The sequence below is a fragment of the Neovison vison genome, chromosome 2 (genome assembly GCF_020171115.1).
Source record: "Neovison vison isolate M4711 chromosome 2, ASM_NN_V1, whole genome shotgun sequence".
Classification (NCBI taxonomy): domain Eukaryota; kingdom Metazoa; phylum Chordata; class Mammalia; order Carnivora; family Mustelidae; genus Neogale; species Neogale vison.
Window position 1 is genome coordinate 142,107,708 of NC_058092.1, and position 17,293 is coordinate 142,125,000.

Below are 17,293 nucleotides of genomic sequence, written 5' to 3' on the forward strand. Positions count from 1 at the left end.
TGCCCTTGCTCGATGCCTGACCCACCACACCATGATATTGGTGTCCTGCTTATACCCAGCTCGTCCTGCCCAAGCCCAAGCTACACTACTGCCTAGCTACCCTCTCCCCCACTCCAATGCCTCCTGTCTGCTAAGCGAGTGACTGCCCAGCAAGTCCACCAACCCCCGCTCTGCTACCAGCTTTCTGCCCCCAAAAATGCACCCCTGCCACCCTGCTGTGCCCCCCTAGGCCACCTTACTGCTGCGCCACCTCTGTCCTGTGCCCATGGCCTCTGCTGTGCTTCGCTGCCCCACCTTGTTGGCAGGCACTATGAGCAGGCCCAGTAAGCCAGCCATGCTGTCATTGTGATGCTGACTCAGAGCTGGTCCCACACTCCCTACGTTGCCCTGCCGCCTATATTCCATCCCCCCACAGTTGCCACACGGCTGCCCCACTTGGGCCCTTACCACGAGAAGCTTCCCCTCCCTGTACCAGTGCTGCCTGGTGACACCCCACTCCCTCCCCCGATGACCCCGCCCCCTGAGTGTTCTACCCTCTCTGCCACCTCCTCGCCTGCATGGAGCTTGGCAGCCTTGCCCACCACACCATGACACTGACGCCCCGCTGATGCCAGGCTGGTCCCTCCCCTCCACCCACCGGAACCGAGTAACTTCTTCCCCCTCCTTGTGCTCCATTACCTCGCTGTGGCCACCCGTATTACTGCATCGCACACCCGCTCCCCTGCCCCCCTCATGCTGCCACCATCTTGCTGACACCCACATGTACCCTTACCACCCTGCTGTACCCCCCACACAACCCTCTTCACCAGTGCTGCCGTCTCTCCACTGCTGCCCTGTGTCCCAGCCTCTACTGTGCTTTGGTGTCCCGCCCCCTTGACATGCAAAAAGGGCCCGCCGTCCACGCCTGCCTAACTGCTGCTACCCTGTCCCCATGACGTGCACAAAGGGTCCGCCCCCCACGCCTGCCCCACTGATGCTGCCCCGCCCACTTTACGTGCACTATGGGTCCGCCCCCCACGCCTGCCCCACTGATGCTGCCCCGCCCACTTTACGTGCACTATGGGCCCGCCCTCCACGCCTGCCCCACTGATGCTGCCCGTCCCCTTGATATGTATGATGGACCTGCACACCCTGCCCTCCTAACTATTGCTACCCCAACCCATTGATGTACACGATGGGCCCACCAACCATACCCTCCTAACTGTTGCTGCCCCACCTCCTTTTCCTGCAGGATGGGCCCACCCACCACATCCTCCTAAGTTTGATGCCCTGCCCCCTTGACGTGCATGACGGACCTGCCCACCAACACCTTCCTAACTGATGTTGCCCTGCCCTTGACCTGCACGATGGCCCCACCCACCACACCCACCCCGAGGCTGCTGCCCCACTCCCTTGATATGCACAATATGCCCGCCCACCACACCTGCCTACCTGTCACTTCCCCACCCCCTTGACATGCAGGATGGGCACGCCCCATCATGCCGTCCCTGCTGCTGTTGCCCTGCCCCCTTGACGTGAACCATGGGCCCGCCCATCATGCCATCCTAACTGCTGCTGCACTGCTGCCTGGGGCTGCTCCCACCTTCTCACCACTTCTGCAGCTGCCTAGATTCCACCCATCCTCCACAGGTGCCACACAGCTCCCACTCCTTCCAGGGCCACTATTACCTGCCCCCATCCCTGCCTCTGGTGACCCCTGCTCCCTCCCCTGTGATCCCATCCCCCTTCCTCAGTGTTGTCTCCTGGCTGCCAACCCCTCAGGTCCATGCAGCCCTGCCCACCGTGCCATGACCTTGATGTCCCGCTGACGCCCGGCTGGTCCCGCCTCCCCCCACACACCACGAATGTCTAACGGATTCCTCCTCCACCTGCTCCATTGCCTCCCCGCTGCCAGGTGCATTACCACATTACTTCCACCCTGAATATCTGCCCCTCCCCACGCAGCTCACATTGCTACCGCCACATGCACCCCTGCCACCCTGCTGTGCCCCTCACACTGCCCGCCTTACCTCAGCTGCCGCGGCTCTGCGGCTGCCCTCTGCCCCCGGTCTCTGCCGTGCTTAACAGCACACATAGCCCAGTGGCTATATTAAATTTATGCTTTGCTCTCTGTTAGTAATAGAACTAAAACCTTGGGGCTGGCCCTGTGATCATACGTGTGTTACTTTTAGGATAAGATGTACATTAATTTAAGTATATGAATAAATTCACTCTCATTATGTTTTCCACTATGTTTTCATCCTCATTATGTTTTCAAGCATTTTCACTGACATAATTTCATGGGATCTTCATCACAATTGTGGGACTTGATCCCAGGCCCCTGAGATGATGACCTGAGCTGAAGGCAGAGGTTTTAACCCACTGAGGCACCCAGGCACCCCTGTATATTGGTTTTGTATCCTGCACATTGCTGATTTGCTGTATGAGTTCTAATAGTCTCGGTTTTCCATATAAAGTATAATGTCATCTGCCAAAAGAGAGAGTTTGACTTATTCTTTGCCAATTTGAATACATTTTATTTCTCTTTGTTTTCTGATTGCTGTTGCTAGGACATTTAATACTACGTTGAACAGTAGGGGTGAGAGTGGGCATTCTCTCATGTTCCTGATCTCAAAGGGAAGGCTGTCAACTTTTCCCCATTGAGAATGAGATTTGTTGTGGGTTTTTCATAGATAGATTTGATGAAGTTTAGGGAATGTTCCCTCTATCCCTATACTCTGAATGGTTTTAATCAGAAACGGATGCATTTTGTCAAATGCTATTTCTGCATCAATTGAGAGGACCAGGTTGTTTTCCTCTCTTCTCTTATTGATTTGTCCTATCGTAATGATTGATTTGCAAATGTCAAACCACCCCTGCATCCCAGGGATAAATCCCTCCTGTTCGTGGTGCATACTCCTCTCAATATACTGTTGGATCCTATTGTGATTTTGTTGAGAATCTTGGCATCTATACCCATCAGGGGTATTGGTCAGAAATTCTCCTCTTTGTTGGGGTCTTTGACTGGTTGGGGATCCAAACCAGTAATTCTGGTAATTCTGGCTTCATAAAAAGCAGCTTCCCTAGACAAATATTGTTTACAGTTTCAGTAGCACTGTGGTGCAGAGACAAGTTGGAGCTCCTATGACGCCTGAGACTGTGGCTGGGACTGTGCTCTGCCAGTGGAAGTTGGCAGAGGGGGAGTCTTTGTGCTCTGCACCACCCAGAGCGGAATAGACTGAGGCCTCTCCCTGAGGTGGAAGTCTGGGTACACTTTGCTTTCTTCTAAACTTTCAAAGAACTGTCTTATCTCTTGCTAGCCATTATATTTGGAGAAGCAATCTAATACAGAGACCAAAAGACTAACTTTAATGAGTCTGGTTGGGGTCTCACCTCAGTCAGCACCTCCAGGAAATAAACTGGAACAGAGGGAATCCCAGCTCAGGCATCTCCTGGTTCTGATAAAGGCTGGATAACTGTACCTTCTCATAGTATATACATTTCATCTCTGTCTTCCACAGATGAGTGTTTCCTGTTCTCAAAAACACCCACTAAGATGTTAGAGGAAAGAACCATACATTCTGCAGGCTAACGCCAGCAAAGGGAAGTGTACACTTGAAATAATTAGCAACATAATTAAAGTCCCCCCAAAAGATATTCAAGGACCAGCATGGCAGGAGTACTTTCTACCAGGTTGCTGTTCTTAGATTGCATTGCTTTGGGAATTCTTCACACAACAGTGAGTGGGCAGGAAATAAACTACAATTTAATCTCTGAAGGACACCAGTTCAGGAAAATAATTAGCTTTGTGTATTTAGCATCCACTTAAAACTACTAGAAGTTGTTTATTCTACACAGTAAGATCAGGCTGTATTCCATTTCTTCATATCCCATTTGGTCCATCAACAGCACTACCACCATTCAGGGAGGGAGGCGGGATGGAGATCTCGGTCTCAGATGGCTTTGAAGTTACTGTAACCAATTATCACATATTTTACTCAGACATTAAAGAATGGAGTTTTAAAATGAGCAGGAATTAAGGATATTTTCAGTAATTCTTGGTCATTTATTAAAAGCCAAGCATGGCATCAAAATTAACCCTAAACTTTAGCCTATAAATTAGCTTTGGACCAACAATGTAGATGCTTCCACTAGAGTACCACTCTGTTTACACTGATGTGTTGTTTCTAAATCCCACTAGATTGGATAAAATATCTCAGTCACATTTGTAGTTTCAGAAGTTGGCACAGCCTTCCATCATAATGCAGGTTCTCTGCAACGTTTACAGGATGAATTCTGGCATAAAACTTTGCGGGCCTACTGTGCAATGCCTTCTGTGATCTTGCCAAAGTCTCTTTTCTGGAGAAATCATTCTGCTTCAGAAAGTTCTAAGAAAAAACTTCGGAATGAGTTCTCCCCATTTTAATATTTGTGTTTTGTATGCATGGTCAATGAGCTTCTTTTAAAACAAAACGGAAAATAATCTTTTTTTTTTAACTAAGCCTTGGTTTGCCATAGAGAATGTTCCTGAGGCTCTGAATGGCTCAGTAATCAGTGTTTTGCATATGTATGCTTTTAATTATTTTTAATAGGCCCCGCAGCTCAGATGTGTGAGCTGTGTGAAGCTCAGTCATTGTATAAATCTGGGAATCGACTGTTTGCCACCAACCAATGTGTTGCATGATGGCGTCAGTGCAGAGGGTAGTGTTCCCCCAATCACCTCACCAACAGACCGATAATGCACAAATAACCTCCATTACCAAGAGTGTCTCAGGCCTCAGGTGTTTTGTTTTGTTTTTGTTTTTAATGTAAAATATGTAACAAAGGGTAGGTTCACAGTTGGGAGCCATTTTCTCAAGCCATGAAACCACCATCATGAAGAAATTGATCATATCATCACTACCACATCCTTCACTGATGCCAGGCTTGCAAGCATGAGCTGCTTTTGTTTTGAATACTAGCTCTACCAAACAACACAAGCAAAATCACACTGCAGTAAAATAAACTCACATTATGGTGGCTTCAAACAACATAACCTCTATGATTTCCTGCATTCTTCTCATTAAGGACCTGAGCCTGCACAGTGGCCAGTCTTTGCAGAATTGCTGCTACCTCTGGCGGTGGGTGGAGAGTCTTCAAGTGCCCCTAGGAATGAACATGAAACTGCCATTCACATTTTATTGGCCAAAGTAAAGAACAAGGGGATTGCCATTTTCACTTGTTCCTAGAATACAAAAATTTGGGAATAATTTAATAAACAGCACTAAGGTATGTCACAATGGCAGCTGATAAATAAAAATTTATCTTAAAAAGACTTCATTCCAAACCATCCTTGTAGTCCAGGGATGAATCCCACCTGATCATGGTGGATAATCTTTTTAATGTGCTGTTGGATCCTGTTGGCTAGGATCTTGTTGAGAATCTTAGAATCCATATTCATCAGTGATATTGGTCTGAAAATTTCCTTTTTGGTAGGGTCTTTGCCAGGTTTGGGGATCAGGGTAATGCTGGCTTCATAAAAAGAGTCTGAAAGTTCTCATTCTGCTTCAATTTTTTGAAACAGCTTCAGGAGAATAGGTGTTATTTCTTCTTTGAAAGTTTGGTAGAATTCCCCAGGGAATCCGTCAGGTCCTGGGCTCTTGTTTTTTGGGAGGTTTTTGATAGCTGATTCAATCTCGTTATTAGATATCGGTCTATTCAGGTTGTCAATTTCTTCGTGGTTCAATTTTGGTAGTTTATAGTTTTCCAGGAATGCATCCATTTCATCTACGTTGCTAAGCTTATTGGCATATAACTGTTAATAATAACTTCTGATGATTGTTTCTACTTCCTTGGTGTTCGTTGTAATCTCTCCCTTTTCATTCATAATTTTATGAAATTGGGCTTTCTCTCTTTTCTTTTGGATTAGTGTGGCCAATGGTTTATCGATCTTATTGATTCTTTCAAAAAACCAGCTTCTAGTTTCATTGATACTTTCTACTGTATATCTGGTTTCTACCTCATTTATCTCAGCTCTAATCTTGATGATTTCCCTTTATGTGTGGATTTGGTTTGATTTGTTGTTGATTCTCTAGTTCTTTAAGGTGTAGAGACAGCTGCTGTGTTCTGGATTTTTCAATTTTTTTTGAGCAAGGCTTGGATGGCTATGTATTTCCCCATTAGGACCGACTTTGCTGTATCCCATAGGTTTTGGACCGAAGTGTCTTCATTCTCATTGGTTTCCATGAATTATTTCAGTTCTTCTTTGATCTCCTGGTTGATCCAAGCTTTCTTAAGCAAGGTGGCCTTTAGCTTCCACGTGTTTGAGTTCCTCCGGAACTTTTCCTTGTGATTGAGCTCCAGTTTCAAAGCATTGTGATCTGGGAATATGCAGGGAATAAGCTCAGTCTTTTGGTATCATTTGAGACCTGATTTTGACACAGTATGTGGTCTATTCTGGAGACGATTCCATGTGCACTTGAGAAGAATGAGTATTCTGTACTTTTTTTTTTATTTTTAAAATTCCTTACTTTTTTTTTTCCAATTTATTTATTTTCAGAAAAACAGTATTCATTATTTTTTCACCACACCCAGTGCTCCATGCAAGCTGTGCCCTCTATAATACCCACCACCTGGTACCCCCAACCTCCCACCCCCCCCGCCACTTCAAACCCCTCAGACTGTTTTTCAGAGTCCATAGTCTCTCATGGTTCATCTCCCCTTCCAATTTACCCAAAAGCACATACCCTCCCCAATGTCCATAACCTTCCCTCCTTCTCCCAACCCACCTCCCCCCAGCAACACACAGTTTGTTTCGTGAGATTAAGAGTCACTTATGGTTTGTCTCCCTCCCTATCCCATCTTGTTTCATGGATTCTTCTCCTACCCACTTAAGCCCCCATGTTGTGCTCCGTTGCTCCGCCGCTTGCCGTGAGCCGGCCCCTCCCCCCGGGGTCTATCTTCCCGTCGCTTTGGATTCACTTCTCTGCCAGTCCTACCTTTCAGAAAGTGGTTGTTTTTCTGTTTCTAGAATTGCTGTTCTTCTTCTCCTCGATCTGCCGATGGATTTGCAGGTGTTTGCAATCTTTAGATAAGCTCTCTAGCTGATCTCCTGCTAGCTGAGGTAGTCTCAGCCTGCTGCTTCTCCGCCATCTTGACTCCTCCCTCGAGTATTCTGTACTTTTAGGGTGGAATGTTCTGTATATATCTATGAGGTCCATCTGGTTCAATGTGTCATTCAATGCTCTTGTTTCTTTATTGATTTTCTGCTTCGATCATGTGTCTATTTCTGAGAGAGGTGTGTTAAGATCTCCTACGATTAGTGTAATCATATCAATATGACTCTTTATCTTGATTAACAGTTTTCTTATGTAATTGGCTTCTCCCAAATTGGGGGCATAGATATTTACAATTGTTAGATCATCTTGGTGGATAGTCCCTTTAAGGATTATATCATGTCCTTCTGTATCTCTGACTACAGTCTTTAGTTTAAAATCTAATTTATCTGATATGGTAATCACTACCCCATCCTTCTTTTGAGGCCCATTGGCATGAAAGATGCTTCTCCATTCCTTCACTTTCAGTCTGGGTGTATCTTTAGGTCCAAAATTGGTCTCTTGTAGACAACATATGGATGGTTCCTGTCGTTTTATCCAGTCTGCAACCCTGTGCCATTTTATGGGTGCATTTAGGCCATTCACATTGAGAGTGATTATTGATAGATACGTTTTGACATCGAGTTACCTTTGAAGTCTTTCTTTCTGTAGACTGTCTCTATATTTCTGTTCAAAGATATTCTTAGGATTTTTCCTCTTTTATAGAACCCCCCCCTTAATATTTTCTGTAGTGTCGGCTTGGTGGTTGCAATAGTCTTTTAAACCTTGCCTGTCTTGGAAACTCTTTATCTCACCATCCATTCTGAATGTCAGTCTTTCTGGATAAAGTATTCTTGGATGCATATTCTTCTCATTTAGTACCCTGAATATATCTTGCCAGCCTTTTCTGGCTTGCCAGGTCTCTGTGGTCAGGTCTGATGTTATTCTGATGGGCTTCCCTCTGTAAGTAAGGGCCCTCTTTGCCCTGGCGGCTTTCAAGAGATTATACCTACAATTATAATTCCTCAATTTGACTGTCAGGTGTCACTATGTTTTTTTGGAATGTATAATCTTGGGTGGAGACCATTCAGCCTCTAGTACATGAACGCTGGTTCCATTCGTGAGATTGGGAAAAATTTCATGAAGGATTTGTTCCACTATATCTTTTAGGCTTCTTTCTTTCTCCTCCCCTTCAAGGATTCCAATAATTCTGACGTTGAAATACTTCATGGTATCATTTATTTCCCTGATTCTGTTTTCGTGGTTTCTAAGCTGTTTGTTCCAGGCTTCCTCCTGATCCTTTCTCTCTATCTGTTTGTCCTCCATATCACTAATTCTATCTTCTGTTTCAGTTACCCTATCTTTGAGAGAGTTTAGATTAGATTGGAACTCATTGAGAGCATTGTGAACCTGCTCCCTGGTAGCTTTCAGCTCTGCCGTAACATTGTGAACATCCCATCTGGTCACTTTAAGTTCGGCCCTTATCAATTCCATTTGGTCATCCATGGCTTTCTCTAACCTAACTATTGCCTGGATAATTGTTAGCCTGAATTCTCTTTCCGACATATTGTCTATGTTGATAGCCATTAGCTCTGTTGCAGAAGGTCCATCCTCTGTATTTTTCATCTGTTGGGCAATCCTCCTCCTAGTCATTTTGGTGGGAGATGACTGAACAGATGTAGCTGGATGTATCAACTGTGTTGCAGTCAAGGTGCACCCTGCAACACTTCTGAGGAATCAGGATTACCCACCCTAACGAGAGACAAAAGAAAAGAAAAAGAAAAGGGTAAGAAAAAAGCAGAGAGAGAGAGAGAGGAAAGAAAGGGAAGATGAAAGAGAAGGTTCAGCCCAAATGGGCCCCAAGTTAAGATTTATGTAGACAAACAAAAAAAGACAAACAGCCCCCGACGCGGAGAGGCAGGTTCCGAGGCTGCAGCACCTGGTGGAGTCTGGGTGGCGGTGACCGGTAGTTCCCGCGCGGTCGTCCAGAATTCTAAGGCTTTCTGCAGAGATTTGAAAAATGACAACAAATGAAAGTGTCAGCATCTTTAGTTCAGCATCCTTGGCTGTGGAGTATGTAGATTCACTTTTACCTGAGAACCCTCTACAAGAACCATTTAAAAATGCATGGAACTATATGTTGGATAATTATACAAAGTTCCAGATTGCAACATGGGGATCCTTGATAGTTCATGAGGTCCTTTATTTCTTGTTCTGTTTACCTGGATTTTTGTTTCAATTTATACCTTACATGAAAAAGTATAAAATTCAAAAGGATAAACCAGAAACATGGGAAAACCAGTGGAAATGTTTTAAAGTACTTCTCTTTAATCACTTTTTTATCCAGCTTCCTTTGATCTGTGGAACTTACTATTTTACAGAGTATTTTAATATACCTTATGATTGGGAAAGAATGCCAAGATGGTACCTGCTTTTGGCAAAATGCTTTGGCTGTGCGGTGATTGAGGATACCTGGCACTATTTCCTGCATAGGCTCTTACACCACAAAAGAATATATAAATATATTCATAAAGTTCATCATGAGTTTCAGGCTCCATTTGGAATGGAAGCTGAATATGCACATCCCTTGGAAACTCTGATTCTCGGAACTGGATTTTTCATTGGAATCATGCTTTTATGTGATCACGTCATTCTCCTTTGGGTATGGGTGACTATTCGTTTGATAGAAACTATTGACGTCCATAGTGGTTATGACATTCCTCTCAACCCTTTAAATCTGATCCCTTTCTATGCTGGTTCTCGGCATCATGATTTCCACCATATGAACTTCATCGGAAACTACGCTTCAACATTTACATGGTGGGATAGAATTTTCGGAACAGACTCTCAATTTGTTGCTTACAATGAAAAGATGAAGAAGATTGAGAAAAAGACTGAATAAGTATCTCATCTAAACCTTCCTGAAGGTACACACTTTTCCTGAATTGAAGCAAGTAGCTAACATTGCTTCTGCAGAGCAGAAATAAACATGTGTCTTGGCTGCTAAGTGATCCAGAGAACATTAACAACCTTTAATTATCTTCCTAGTGGGAACTTTTTCTACTTTACATAAAAACTGTGTATGTGTAGAAATAAGTAAATAAGTATTTAAGTACGATTTTTCATGAGGAAGTGGTAAAGGCCATGTTGCTAACCTTACAGAAAGGTTTTAAGTAATGGAAGAAGTATTAATCTGTGTCTTTCCCCAGTAATATCTAGGCCTGAAGTTGAAATTGGTCTTTAAAATCTTCTAAATATATAGTGGCCATTTCAGAAACTCTCTTAGTAGGGTTTTGGCCTCGTATTGAACTTGAAACATTTTTTTGGAATTGCCTAAACATCGAAGTATCATGGGTTGAACCATATCAATTGACAGTGTGAGTGAGGCTGCCGAAGCAGGAAGAGCCAGCACAGAGAACTTGACTCTTGTCCTGAGCCAGCTGGTTTGGGGTGATTCTCTTTCTTTGAGAAGTCCTTTGGGATTGCACTGTACTACTGGTGTCTATAAATTAAGGCATTTCTGAATTGTAAGTGGAATACTTTAGTCTAAAGGTTTTCGGGTTACTTGAAATTTTTAAAAAATTGAGCTTTATTTCTGCTATTTACGCTTTCATTAATGTATATCAAGTTTTCATTATACTTAAAAACTGTATCTTGAAACGTGAACTGACTTGCTGTATTTGCACTTTGAACTATTGAAATAAATGTGATTTTTTTGTCCGATTATCGGGGTTCCAAAAAAAAAAAAAAAGACAAACAAAAAGACTGATACAAGTATATGACAAGAGAGAATATATATATATATATATATATATATATATATATGGGGCCTAGAGCCCCTTCTCCTTCTCCTAAGGTAACCTCCTGACATAAGGGACTCAATTTTGCCTCCTTCTCAGGTCAAGTCTCCACCCCAAAGTAAACATGGGGATAGGTGGTACGTAGTATGTTTCCACACTGTGTAGGCTCCATCTTTTCCCCGTGAACAATCGTAAATGTCCCTGCCCTTTTTTCTTTTGAAGTGTGATTCTAGCTAGTAAGTTAGTTAGTTAGTTCAGAGAGAGAGAGATAGAGAGAGAGAGCGCACACGCATGAACACACGAGTGGATGGAGGGTCAGAGGGAGAGGTAGACGACACCCCACTGAGCAGGGAGCCCCAGAGGGGCAGGGCTCAGTCTTGAAAGATCCTGGAGTCGCACCCAAGAATCAAACAGCACGCCTCCACTGGATGCAAATTGCAAGAGGTTTATTGGTTACACAGGCGCCTGCGGACGCATCAGCCTTTGGGGGCTGAGCGTGCCGGGCTAAGTTGGGGAGCAGATTATATAGGGCAAGGTTGGGGTGGTGGGAAGCGAGTTTACAGAAGCAGATGCTTGGTTACAGGAATCTGATTGGTTAACCTAAATCAAGCATTGTTAGGCACTGTAACGGTTTGTTCTGGTGGGAAGCGGTGGCGGGAAGCGATCCTACAGAAGCAGATATGCATGGTTACAGGAGTCTAATTGATTAATTTGATTCAGGCATGATTGGGCGTTGGGGTCAGGGCGTTCTGGCGGTTCCTTGGGACAGCACTCTGGAAAGTCCCGGTACATTTCGTTTTTCATTTGTCTCTCCTTTTGACAGACCGGGTGACCACAGACAATGTGTTGCCATCAGGCTATGGGGACAATAGGTTGCTAAAACAAACCTTACCAAGGAGGAAGGGGGTCTTTCAATAGGTTGCTAAAACAAACCTTACCAAGGAGGAAGGGGGTCTTTCAGTCTCAGTACCCTGAGATCATGACCTGAGCTGAAGGCAGACACTTAATAGACTGAGCCACCGCCCCTCCATTCCTTTTTTTTTTTAATATTCTATTTACTTATTTATTTGACAGACAGAGATCACAAGTAGGCAGAGAGGCAGGCAGAGAGAGAGGAGGAAGCAGGCTCCCTGCAGAGCAGAGAGCCCGATGCGGGACTCGATCCCAGGACCCTGGGATCGCAGAAGACAGAGGCTTTAACCCACTGAGCCACCCAGGCGCCCCCCCCTTTTTTTTTTTTATAAAGAGATCAACATCCCATACTTAATGTTTTAAAATTCCATCCATTAATTTTCCATTATCTGTGGACCCAAGGCAGGGCTTGAACTCACGATCATGACCGAGATCAACAGTCATGTGCTCTTCTGACTGAACCAGCCAGGTGTTCCTTCCAGTGCATTTTTTGAAACAACCCAGGGATCAAGGCTCAGAGTCCCCATTTGCCCAATGAGACCCACACTCACCCCTCTGTGCAGAGGTGCTATCTGTGGAGCTGGTTTAGGGTTCCCCATCTTCCTTTCTTCTTTTAGTGGACAGAAGGTGGCATGTGAAACAGCCAGTGGCTATGTGGGAATGAGACAGAGGGTTTCCTTTGGGAAGCAGGTGGGAGAGGGAGGACCAGTCGATGGATCATCAATAAACTGTTCATGTCGCTTTAGAGGAGTGGGCTTGCTAGGCCCTGTAACTCGGTGGATGAGTGAGAACTGTCCTCTGTCAGGCCGCTCTTAGCTCTTATCCCTTATCACTCCATGCCTGTGTTTGCCTTCTGACCCCTAAGACACCACCATCATCAGTCCATGCCTGTGTTTGGCCTCTGAATCCTAAGACACCACCATCATCAGTCCATGCCTGTGTTTGGCCTCTGAATCCTAAGACACCACCATCATGTGTTTCATGTCCCTCTCCGACTGACCCCCCCACCCTTGGAAGGCTTTAAGGTCTGACGTCATCCTCCACATCCACGATACCCAAAGGGTTTACTGGCGTTTCCTGGGTTAGGAAAAGGAGGGGCTCTTTTTTGCCCCCAGATGTGGTAAGCTCTTCAGAACGCTCTGTCTCCCTCCCCTTTGCCGTCTCCCTCCCCTTTGCCTCCTCCCTCCGCAAGTTTGCCAGCCACAGCCGGAGTGTTGGGGGATTTGAAGAACGCCATTCAATGGAGAGAAGCCCCAGGCTCTGACTTTACCGAAAGCTTTCTGCATTTGAATGAAACGATTGGATTGAATGAGGCCCATTAGAATGGGTCAACCTGAACCTCCCTTCAGCGGCCCTCCCATCCCGCCCCCCGCCCCCCACCCCGTCCCCCACCCCTCCTCCCTCCTCCCTCCTCCCTCCTCAGGTCGAATTGGGAGCAGTAGGCTGGGGGTGGGGATGGTGGGGGTGGGGTGGGGTGCTGTTCATCCTAAGTAGTGAACTAGGCCCCTAGGGAAAAAAATCACGCTCGGGTGATACCAGACGAGTTGGTATCTCAGGCAAAGTGGTCAAACTGTTGGCAAGATATCTGTGGATGAGGGGAAATTTTTTTCTGGGATCATGCTCACATATACGTCCCTGGCTGAGAAGAGGGCAGGGGGAGCCCTGGTAGGGGGAGGTGGACCCAGATCTGGAGTTCTGGACTATAGCTAGTGCCTGCCCGGGTTGGGCGTGGGTGGGGGACTGGGGGTTGAGGGTGGTGGGGTCTGCTCATGCTGACTCCTGCAGCTCAGTTCATTCTGGGAACCTTCTATTTTTTCTGTGGAGGTGCCAGGTGCCAGGTGCTGCGATGGCCAAAGCTAAACTCTTCTCTTTGCCTGGTTCTTAAAAGGCCGGATTCTCCCATTTTCTCGGTAAAGGGACTGAGCCACACCCTCCCATCCTCCCAGACACCTGGTGCAAATACTTCCACTTGAAGAGTTCTTTCACCTTGTTCAGAAAGTAAACAAACGGGGTGCCTGGGTGGCTCAGTGGCTTAAGCCGCTGCCTTCGGCTCAGGTCATGATCTCAGGGTCCTGGGATCGAGTCCCGCATCGGGCTCTCTGTTTGGCAGGGAGCCTGCTTCCCTCTCTCTCTCTGCCTGCCTCTCCATCTACTTGTGATTTCTCTCTGTCAAATAAATAAATAAAATCTTTAAAAAAAAAAAGAAAGAAAGAAAGTAAACAAACTACACCCACCCGCCCACACCCATCCCATTGCCGCAAATACCTAAGACCAACCAACAGAAATCCAGCTGGTCTTCTTCAGCCCAAGGTACTTTAGAGAGTCACTCTCTTCAACACACCTTAGGCTCAAGGACAGGCTGCTGTCTCCCTTTCTCTGGCACAATTCCATCCAGGGATGAGCCTCTTACTGTATCTGCAAGAGATACTCTGCTCCTGTGAGCTGGGGACAGCATACAACACTCACCGGATGATAGCACCATACCTTTGGAATGACGTCCATACCTAAGCATGGTCTCTGGAAATCTTTGACATTTGTGTGCCTCTGATGAGATCATTGCTTGGGAAACTCCAGCATCTAGAGCCAATCTTGTCTATGTTCTTCTTACCCTTACTTGCCCTTACTGTTCGCCTGCTATTTTGCCTGATTGTTTATGGAGAGATTAGATCCCTTCTGGCAAGAGCTGAATCTGAATCCTCTGCTCACCCCACAATAGAAAAGAATATGCACAGGCCCGCACCCATCTTCTCCTTCTCCACCATGTCAATGAAAAATGTGGGCCTCCGTCCCTCCCTCCGTCCCTCCGTCCTGTCAAAACGCAAACTTGAGATAAGGTTTAGATGTAAAGGAAACCAGAGTACACTTCTGGCAGGCCAGCGTAGGAGGATGAAGTGAGGGTAGCTCTCCGTGGGGAACGGGCCGCCACGCACGCAACCCAAGACACAGGACCATGGCAGAGTATGAGGAGATCGTTATGGCCTTAAGGGGTGCAGGATAGCCTGTGAATCCTTTTCCAGGGAAATAAGCGGCCACGCGACACAGTGCAAAACACCTTTCCACAGTGTCTGCTGATGATGCTAGAAGTTCTGTCCTCAGAGGTGGTACTGCTTTAGTACCACTTAAAGTTTTAAGAGAAAAGGGGTCAGGGGGACTCAGTGGCACGTGAACATCATTCCGTCGTTCCACTCATCTTCATAAGCTCATCGTGGAGAGTGATAACGCCGTACAAAGGAGCAGAGCGCCGATTCGTGGAAGTACATGGGCGAACCCCAAAAAACATGACGCTAAGAAAAAGGAACCAGAGAGCCAGGGGTGGCATAATGCCTTGGGATTCCAGGGGTAGGAAGAAGGCAGCGGTAATATCCCAGTCCTAGGCGGGACGGGGTGGGGGCGTGGGGGGGGTGGGGGGGTGGGGGGTGGGAGGGGTGGGGGGTTGGGGGGGTAATTCGGAGGCTGTTGGGGGAGACCGGTGAAGAGAGTCAGGGGGAGGGGAGAGGGGGGCGCGGATGGGAAGGGGGCGGGGGGTGGGTGGGAAGGGTGTTTCTTTTCGAAGGGATGGGAACGTTCTGGAAATGGCGGCGAGGGTTACGCATCTTTGTGAGTAACCTTAGGGAAAAAAGGCAACGGAACTGTGTACTTTGAAGAGTATGTGAGTTATGGAGTGTGAATTTTATCTCCACTTTGAAAATGTGAGGGAAATGTGTAGGTAGACGGAGGGGGGGCGGTAAGTAGACAGGTCCCTGGGGAGGAGGGAGGGAGGGAGGGAGGGAGGGGAGTAGTCAGGTCCCTTGGGAAGGAGGGAGGCGAACAGGGCGGGTGGTCGGCCTGTCTCCCTTCCCTTCCCTTCCCTTCCCTTCCCTTCTTCCTCCTTCCTTCCGTCCTTCCTCCCTCTCTCCCTAGCCATCCTTGCGTGCCTGCTTGCGTGCCTGCGTGTGCGCGCACGCGCGCATCCCTCCAATCTGTGGGTCCACGCAGACATTCAAAACGGGGGGGGGGCGCGCAGGGAGTGGACGTGTATGATACTGGGCATGCATAGTTTTCTGAGAGCTTGTGTGCGTTACCCTGACTAATCACCTCTGAGAGTGGACAGAGTCTGTGGGCGTCCACCACACGCCTGGGTGCTGAGATTTGGCAGAGACTCCAAGCCAACGTATTCCAGGCTAATCACCTCTGAGAGTGGACAGAGTCTGTGGGCGGCCACCACACGCCTGGGTGCTGGGATTCGGCAGAGACTCCAAGCCAAGGTATTCCAGTCTAATCACCTCTGAGAGTGGACAGAGTCTGTGGGCGGCCACCACACGCCTGGGTGCTGAGATTCGGCAGAGACTCCAAGCCAACGTATTCCAGGCGGGAGGAGTGGAAAAGCGTTTTGCAGGTGAAAGGGTAAGGTCCCATGATAGGTTGTTGGGGTGGAGAGAGCAGGGACAGGAGGTGGCCAGAAAAGTGGTGTCCCAGGTCATTTCAGAGAAAGGGAAACTGGATATCCGTCCCTGGGGTCGATCGAACTCTATGGAGAAGAACAGCGGCGCCTGTGTCCGCTTTTACAGTGGTTGTTGTGCCCAAATTCCGAGAACCCCCAAAGACGACCACCAGAGTCCAGAATCAAAGCCAAACAGTAAGGGTCTTTTTTTTTTTAAAGATTTTATTTATTTATTTGACAGAGAGAGATCACAAGTAGGCAGAGAGGCAGGCAGAGAGAGAGAGAGAGAGAGAGAGAGGAGGAAGCAGGCTCCCTGCTGAGCAGAGAGCCCGATGCGGGACTCGATCCCAGGACCCTGAGATCATGACCTGAGCCGAAGGCAGCGGCTTAACCCACTGAGCCACCCAGGCGCCCCGTAAGGGTCTTTTATTTCGAGTCCGAACCCGAACCTCCGCGCACTCGTTGCCGGTGACGCTAAGAGGTCCCGAGTTCGGGAATCACAACACCTTTTATACACTATTTTTGGGGAGGCAGGGACTTAGCATACATCATAGTATCTTCTAACAAATTGCCACATACCGCGGGAAAATCAAAAAAGAACTCTATAATATGACTGGCGTGCTACAGAGCGGGAAAAGGCTGGGGATAGATTATTGGTTAGGTCAAAGGGCTGTCATTCTTCAAACTGCTGAGTTGGCGCCGCCAGGGTATGTGTCACCTCAGGATTGACCTGGCTCTTCCTGTCAAGCCTCGGGGCCCCAGATGGTTGTTCTCTCTCGGCCCAGAGCCGGATTTGGGGGGGGGGGTGTCCAGGAGCAGTCATTCTGTCACGTCCATTTCCGGGTGGGGGTTTCCTCTTGGCCCAGAGCGGGGGGAGGGGTCCGGGAGCAGCCATTCTGTCAGGTTCAATTCTGGGTGTGGGAAGTGTGGCTACAGAGTGTCTATAGAAAATCTGCTGGTATTTTTCCATCTCTTCATGGGTTAGCAAGCGAAGGTACAGAAGCAGAAATAGCGGTCATGGTTATAATTTAGGCATCTCATGGTATTCCCCACGTTAACCTTCTCAAATGTTCAGGTTTGTTGAAGGGACGGTGGAGAAGGTGCTTAGA

The 17,293-nt window shown here is 47.1% G+C and overlaps 1 protein-coding gene across 1 annotated transcript; it reads left to right on the forward strand.

Moving 5' to 3' along the window:
- The first annotated feature begins 8,961 nt into the window (after nucleotides 1-8,961).
- LOC122898865 (methylsterol monooxygenase 1-like) lies at nucleotides 8,962-10,775 on the forward strand. The gene has a single exon (XM_044236537.1). It carries the CDS (start codon nucleotides 9,073-9,075, stop codon nucleotides 9,952-9,954), a length of 882 nt encoding a protein of 293 aa, XP_044092472.1. The 5' UTR covers nucleotides 8,962-9,072; the 3' UTR covers nucleotides 9,955-10,775.
- The last annotated feature ends 6,518 nt before the right edge of the window (nucleotides 10,776-17,293 follow it).

Bases quoted from the DNA above. Each gene is read 5' to 3' on its own strand.
- LOC122898865 (XM_044236537.1), top strand. From the start codon at position 9,073: ATGACAACAAATGAAAGTGTCAGCATCTTTAGTTCAGCATCCTTGGCT.